This window comes from Lupinus angustifolius, chromosome LG19 (genome assembly GCF_001865875.1).
Source record: "Lupinus angustifolius cultivar Tanjil chromosome LG19, LupAngTanjil_v1.0, whole genome shotgun sequence".
NCBI classification, from domain to species: Eukaryota; Viridiplantae; Streptophyta; class Magnoliopsida; order Fabales; family Fabaceae; genus Lupinus; species Lupinus angustifolius.
In genome coordinates this window covers 11,102,503-11,110,611 of record NC_032027.1, presented here as the reverse complement: position 1 = coordinate 11,110,611, position 8,109 = coordinate 11,102,503, and the positions used below count along the sequence as shown (strand labels likewise).

Genomic DNA, 8,109 nt, shown 5'->3' with positions numbered 1-8,109 from the left:
CATATAGCACATCATTTAAGTAGAATTGGTCAGAAAAAATAATAGTGCCAGAGTAAATTGCAGTTACATGATTGCCATTAGGCAATGTGATGGAAATTGGGTTAATTCTTTTGTAACCTTGATAGGCAGATAGGTTGCAACAGACATGGTCTGTTGCACCTGTGTCAAGCACCCAATTGCTTGATTTGTGTATATGTGATGTATGTTTCATACCTGAATTGACATGATCGAAATTAGGAACAGAATTAGGTGTCAAACTAATCTGGTTTGTGCTGTGTATTGACTGATTCATAGACTCCTGTATTATGTTTCTCAGTGCATCATGCTGAGCTGGAGTAAAAGCAATTCCTGGATCTTTATCATCTTTGCATTCTGTACCAGTGCCATCTTGTGAGTTGTCTTGATTATCACTTCCTGAGTAGCAATTCACACTGTTGGAGTTGTTAGGAGGAAAGCTTGGTGGAAATCCATGTTTCTTGTAGCAATTGTCAATTGTATGTCCACTTCTTTGGCAGTAGGTGCAAATCTTTTGACCTCTGCCTCTACCAAGGACTCCAGATCTTCCTTGCATAGTTGATCTTCCACCCATAGTTCCTCTATATCCTCTTCCTCTTCCCCTTTGTCTTGAGTCAGTGTAGGAATTTGAGATGCTTGCTGCAATTGTTGGATTTTCAATTAGCAATTGCCTTTCTTGTTGAACCAGAATTGAGAATACATTGTTGATTGCTGGTAGAGGTTGCATCACCATGATCTGAGATCTCACAGCAGAGTATTGATCATTTAATCCTCTCAAGAAGCAGATTACATGTTCATTCTCTCTGTATTTTCTGATTGTAGGAATAAGGTTGCAGTGACATTTGATCTCACACTCACAGGGAGGAATTGGTATGTAATCATCCAACTGCTGCCATAATCCTTTTAGCTGTGTATAAAACTGATCAATTGTTGCATTTCCCTGTTTGATGTTGTGCATTGCTCCAATTATTTCTGATATTTTGAATAAGTCACCTTGGTAATATCTTTCCTTCAAATCATCCCAAATCTCTTTTGCAGTGTTCATCCATAGAACACTTTGCACAATTGATGGCTGAATGGAATGAGTGATCCAAGACACAACAAGACTGTTGCATCTACTCCACAGTGGGTATATCTGATCGTGTACTTCTGGTTTGGGTAAAGATCCATCTACAGAATTCGTGGAACAAGTATCCATAATTTGCTAAAATTTCAGAATCATCAGGCTCTTAATTAATAATGATGTTGCACCCCTTCTTGTAGTTGAGCAAACTTTCCTCACTTTTTCAGTGTTTCAGGAAGCATGCTGACTTTGAAATTTTGAATTGGTAGGAAAGTGTACCAAAGTGTAATTAGGATGCACAGTATGGGACAATGGTGTTATGTAGTTCCTTTAAGTGAGATCAAACTTTTTGTTAATAATTAAAATTGCAAAGTATAGATAGGATAGAACCCAAAAAATAATAGCTGGTACATGCCATTATCAATGTTTTAAAAAAGGTGTGGGTTGTGAAAATGGCACTTCCATGGTGAATGAAGAAGAAGAAGAAGATGGAATGAAAATGAGAGAAGTTGAGAATCAAGAACAAAAGTTTGAAGGATGAAATTGAATGAAAGATGTTAATATTGATCTCAAATTGAATACAAAACAGAATAGAGGACCAAGCTATTTATATACAATGAACAAAACTGAAACTTGCCATAAATGGAAACTAACCTAAAAATAGAATTAACAGAATTTTAAAAAACTGCTAAATAAGGAAAGCTGTTGAAAACACTGCAAAATCAAGTTCTAATGGCAAATCTGGTTGGTGAGATGATTATCATCTTCAACATGGGTAGAAGAGATTGCAATTGAGAAATACCTCTCTATAATCCATGACTTTAATCATAGCTCATCACTAGATACTGGCATCTAGTTCTATATTATTAAATAACTTGAAGGGTATATGTTAGAGAGTAGAAAGTTGAAGGGTTTTAGTTAAACACTAAAGAGATGAGTGAAGAAAGACTAGTTTGTGATGACATGGTCCAAATTCTAAGGGTTTGTTTATAAATTGAATTTTAAAGGGGAGGAAGATAAATAGAAAACTTTGCAGTCATGAAATATATTTATGTGAGATAATTTTAAAGTCTTCCTTTTACCTTATTTCTCCTCCAAAACCAAACTCATAACAAACCTAAATTCAAAATATTTTTATTTGTGGGGATAAAAAGAGACCAATAGATCTTTAATCTCATCTCTCTACGCCCTTTGCCATGCTTTGTAGAAACATCAACAACCTCTCATAGGATAAATGTACCATTTGTCGGGTCACATATGTTGTCATACTATTTTGTGTCACTTCATGTGTCAGTAAATATGATTGACCAGAAAAATATTTAATATTTATAATTTCAATTTAAATAATATTTTTCAACTAACCAGAGATGATAGTATATGAAGTGGTACAAAAGTGGAATAAAAGATATGATCTCCATTTTCCCTCCCTCACTTTGCATCCATTACCTATTCTTTCTTGTTAGCGTTTTTCTGAACCCATGTGACATTTCCTCAGCTCTATCAAAGTTAGACCACATACTTCAATATCATATTCTAGTTCATATATATATACACCTCACAGTATAATTACTTTCAAGTGTGGATAGTTGAAATTTATATACTTTCTGAAAACTTTGGGTGTTTACTAGAGAGCCCCAACAATTAACTAATTTACTATGTCCTTCTACTCTTATTTGTAGAAAAATATCAAACACTAGTTATTAACCATAGAATGAATTTAACTTTTGTATGTTAGTGTATATGTATTAACATTCATATAAGGATTTGGAAGTGCTAGTATTTGTTAGACAAGGAATCTTGAGATATTGCAATTGTTGGTTTTTTTGGGATAAGTAGTAGTAGTGGCAGAAATCAGAATTATCATAATTCAGATGAAAATCAAGAAGTATTAGATATCAAACCCGATGATGCCATCAACAATGCTAATGAAACTTTGATTGAAGAGGGCAAAGCTGGATAAAAGACCATGCTTCCTTCTATGTTTTAGAATTAGGATTTCATTTGGGCCTTTTACAGTTTATTGGTTATTGGGCTTTTGGGTAGTTTTTCTATTTTTGTCTAGTTAATTATTTTCGGGTAGTTAATATTATTGCTTTAACCATATTCCCTTAGTATAAGTAGTATACTTTCCTTTTCTAAAGTCATTCATTTATACTATTCATTTAGGAATAAAAATTAGTTTCTTCAATCTCTTCTACCTTCCCTTCTTCAACTATGATCTTGACATTTGAGTCTCACCATTTCTTTTCTTTTCTTTGCATTTCTCTCTTCGCCATTAAAGAAAGGAAAACTACAAGAAAGTAGATCCAATTTATTCTCTCTTCTCAGATTCATCTTTCCTCTTCTTCGACTACGTAACAAACCCGAAAGTGACTTTATCCCTCTCCTTTGATCAAAAGGTTGAAAATATATCCATTCAAACCATCAATCCATTGTTGGATCTAACATCCCCTTTCTTTATGCACCCCAACGAAAATCATGGAGCTGCTCTCGTTTCAAAATGTCCAATGGTGAACATTACTATTTTTGGTCTCGTGCCATGGCTATGTCCTTGAAAACCAAAAATAAGTTGCACTTCACAGATGGAACACTCCTTAAACCTTCAATTGATGACCCAACCTTCGCTGCATGGGACAGATGCAATACTTTAGTGGTCTCTTGGTTGACATAGTCTATTGAGGGCTCAATTGTTCAAAGTCTACTATGGATGGAAACAACCTTGGAGATATTGCAGGATCTACGAGAGAGATACTATCAAGGAGACGTATTTCAAATATCAAAGTTACTTGGAGAGATATGCATATGTAAGTAAGGTAATTTGAGCATTAGTGCACATTACACTCATTTAAAGGGGTTATGGTAGGAATTGGATAACTTTAAATCAATTCCCCCATGTTCTTCGATTAATAAGTGCACCTACAATCTTATACCTACTATAAAATCCTATAGGGAGAATGAATGTGTCATATGCTTCCTTCAGGGGTTAAATGAGCAATATGATTGGGTAAGGTCAGAAATCATGTTAATGGACCCTCTACCCACCATCAACAATACATTTTCTTTACCAACTCAGCAAGAGAAAGGCACATTAATTCTCACTACAATGAAACTAGAGTTTTGTTGAGTAGTGCAAATAATGAGTATAATAGCAATATCGTCAGATAATTTGGGGGAAACTCTAATTTGGAGGTGGTAGAGGAAGAAACACAAGAAAGGGCTACCAAAATCAGACAGGAATAGGAACAATGACATTTTCAAATACAAAGGGTTCCAAGACCTATACTTTATGTGAAAAGATAAGACACGCCATTGATTAATGCTTCAAGGAACATGGGTTCACACCTAGAAAATTCAAGAATTACACTGTCAACAACATCAATAGTACAAAAGAGCAATCCTATAATTCCAATCATTAGAATGAAGATATGGAGTAACCTGTTAGTAGCCTGGTACATGGACCAACATCAAGAGTCAATATTACTCCACAACAACATCAAAGTATTATGTTCATTTTCTAACCTAATTCAAAGACTAATCACAATGCAAATCAACTCACTACACATACTAGTCACTCCAATAGTAAAGGTAAAATGTGTATGTTGAACTACTTCACTAAAAACTTTGATTGGTTACTTGACACAGGTGCTACTGATTATGTATGCCACACACTTTCTATTTTTCAAACCTATAAGAAGATTAATCCAATTTATGTGACTTTACCAAATGGCAATCAAATCTGCAGCAGAATATCAGGGAGTATTATGTTCTTTAACCACTTACAATTGATAAATGTCTTATACATCCCTTTTTCTTACAATTTAATTTCAATTTCTAAACTCATGATACCTTATCATGTCAACTAAATTTCTTTAAAACTTTTGTCATAATATTCAAGATCTCCTATTATTTAATATGATTGGTATAGGTGAATTGAGGGGTGGTCTCTATGCAATGACTAATCCAATAGACTATACATGCCCTTACTTTGCAAATAGAACAGTCCAAGAAAAATGTTAATTATTTTACTGGTTATGATTCAAATGTATGGCACAATAGGTTAGGACATCTTTCGCATGATAAAATGGTGATCACCCAGAAACTTTTCACCTCTATTAAATGGAATAAAGTCAAAGATTCTTGTGATATTTGTCATTTGGCTAAGCAGAAAAGATTGTCTTATGACAATAGTTTTCTAAATCTGCTCATTGTTTTGACTTAGTGCATATGGACATATGGAGACCATTTTTTGTCCCAAGCACTCTTGGGATAAATATTTTTTTACTATAGTAGATGACAAGTCTAGATTTACTTGACTATATTTTCTGAAACTTAAATCTCAGGTGCCAAATTTGATCAGGAATTTTGTATCACTTGTTAATACACAATTTGGTTTCAAAGTTAAAAGCATAAGAAGTGACAATGGGAAAGAATTTTCCCTATGCAACTTAGATGATGAGTAGGGGATTCAACACCAAACCAGTTGTATTGAAACACCCTAACAAAATGGGATTTTGAAAAGGAAACACCAACACATTCTTGGTGTTGTGAGATACCTTGTTTTTCAATCCAATTTACCTCATTTCTTTTGGAATTATGCCATGTCTCAGGCCATACATTTGATCTATAGACAACCTAATACATATCTCTCTAACAAAAATCCTTATATTGTCTTGTATAACAAGTTACAAGACATCTCCAACTTGAAAGTATTTTGATGTCTTTGCAATGCTGTCACTTTAACATCAGATAGAAAGAAATTTGATCACATATCCAGAAAATGTGTATTCTTAGGTCTAAGGCAATGAACTAAAGTATTTGTGCTATTAGACATTAACAATCATGAAATCTTCATGTCTAGAAACAATGTCTTATATGAGCGCATATTTCCCTTCAAGGGATCTACTCCTTCTAAGAAAGATGCAAATCTTGTCTCACTCATTAGTGGAAAAAATTGCTCAGAATTCACTATGGATCTTGATCTTCCACCCACTACACCAAATGTCATCATCCTTGGAAATGATACGGACAACTCTGAAATTGTCTCTATTGAAGACATTCATGTCCCTATCTAAAATAATACCTCTCCTATTACCAATGACATGTCTAGACCAATACACTCTCTAAGAACCATACGGAGACCTCACTATCATCAGGATTATCATTGCACCTTGGCTACATCGACCACTTCTTCAATATGACCAAAATCTTCAAGGGTAAGGTATTCTCAATCCAAAGGGCTCTCTTATGACCATTTTTCAACTGCTCATATGCACTATTCTCTTGTCGTTTCTTCTAATGTTGAACACTCTAACTATAATGAAGTAATCAAACAAGATTGCTGGAGGAAAGCCATTCAAGGGGAGTTAATTGCCCTAAATGAGAATGACACTTGGATTATAACCACTCTTTCTAGCACTAAGAAAGTTATAGGTTGTAAATGATTTTTTAAGATCAAATATAGATCATATGGATCATTGAAAGGCACAAGGCAAGAATTGTTGCCAAAGAATTCACTCAAACTAAAGGTGTAGATTATATGGAGACATTCAGTCCTGTAGTCAAGATGGCTACAATCAAAGTCATTTTGTCCATAACTACTGCCAAATAGTGGCACCTACATCAGTCAGATGTAAATACAACCTTCCTCTATGGAGATTTAAAGGAAGAAGTCTATATGAAAATTCATCCTGGTCTCACTGTTATCAACAACAATTTTGTATGCAAGCTAGAAAAATCTCTTTATGGTCTCAAGCAGGTCAGCAGATAGTGGCATGCCAAACTCACAAGGGTCCTTCTCCAATTAGGTTACACAAAATCCATTGTTGATCACTTCCTTTTAATAAAATTTAGTTCTTCTAGTTTAACTGCTATACTAGTATATGTGGATGACCTTATTTTAACTAGCAATAACATATCAAAATTTGATTCCATGAAATGCTTGTTGAATTCTGAATTTAAAATTAAAGACCGTGGTCAACTAAAGTGTTTTTTTAGAATGGAGATAACTAGGACTATTGATAAATCAGCGATCCTTACACCCAAACCTTGCTTTACTACTATGGAGTATGCAGGCAAGCTTATTTACTCTAGTTCTGGAAAACCATTACCAGATCCTAGTCTTTATAGAAGACTGATGGGAAAACTATTGTATTTGACTCATACAAGGCCTGGCCTTAGTGTCTCTGCAGGTTACCTTGAGCAATTTTTGTCCAATCCTACTAATATGTACCTAGAGGGAGACAAGAGAATATTAAAATATCTCAAAGGATCCATAAGTGTTGGAATTTTCTTTTCTATAGATTGTGATTTCAAGGTAAAGGGATACACTAATTCTGATTCGGGTGGTTGTCCAGATACTAGAAGATCAGTTTTTGGTTACTATTTCTATATAGGAAATTCTCTAGTCTCACGGAAAAGCAAGAAGCGACGGGTGATGGCAAAATCTTCTACTAAAGCAGAGTATAGGGCATTGGCTCTAGTTGGTTGTGAAGCATTGTAGCTCATTCATCTTCTACAGGATTTAAACATCCAACATCCTCATCCTGTCATGCTCTATTGTGACAATCAACCAACTCTTAATATAGTAGCCAATCTTGTATATCTTGAAAGAATAAAGCATATAGAGATTGATTGCCACTTAGTTAGAGAAAGGATCCAATCTGGACTACTACACCTTCTTTCCATACCCACATCGTCTCAGATAGCTGACATTTTTACCAAGGCACGATCTTCTTCTCTTTTCAAGATTTTAAAATCCAAGCTTGGTATGTTGAACATCAACATACAAGCTTGTGTAATACAAGTGACTCACGAAGGCACCAGCGAAGTCAAGCGCGCTATATTGAATGTGCTGACCCACGAGTATGAGTTATTTCGCATGTTACCTAGTGAATCAATCAGTGATATGCAAAAGCGATTTACTCATATTGTGAATCATTTAGTTGCTCTAGATAAATCTTTTTCCAGAGGAGAATTAACTAATAAAGTTTTACGTTGTCTTGACAGGAAATGGCAACCAAAAGTGACTGCAA

The 8,109-nt window shown here is 34.7% G+C and overlaps 1 protein-coding gene across 1 annotated transcript; it reads left to right on the top strand.

Moving 5' to 3' along the window:
• Positions 7,074–7,577, top strand: LOC109333981 (uncharacterized mitochondrial protein AtMg00810-like). The gene has a single exon (XM_019569559.1). The coding sequence runs from the start codon at positions 7,074–7,076 to the stop codon at positions 7,575–7,577; it is 504 nt and encodes a 167-aa protein (XP_019425104.1).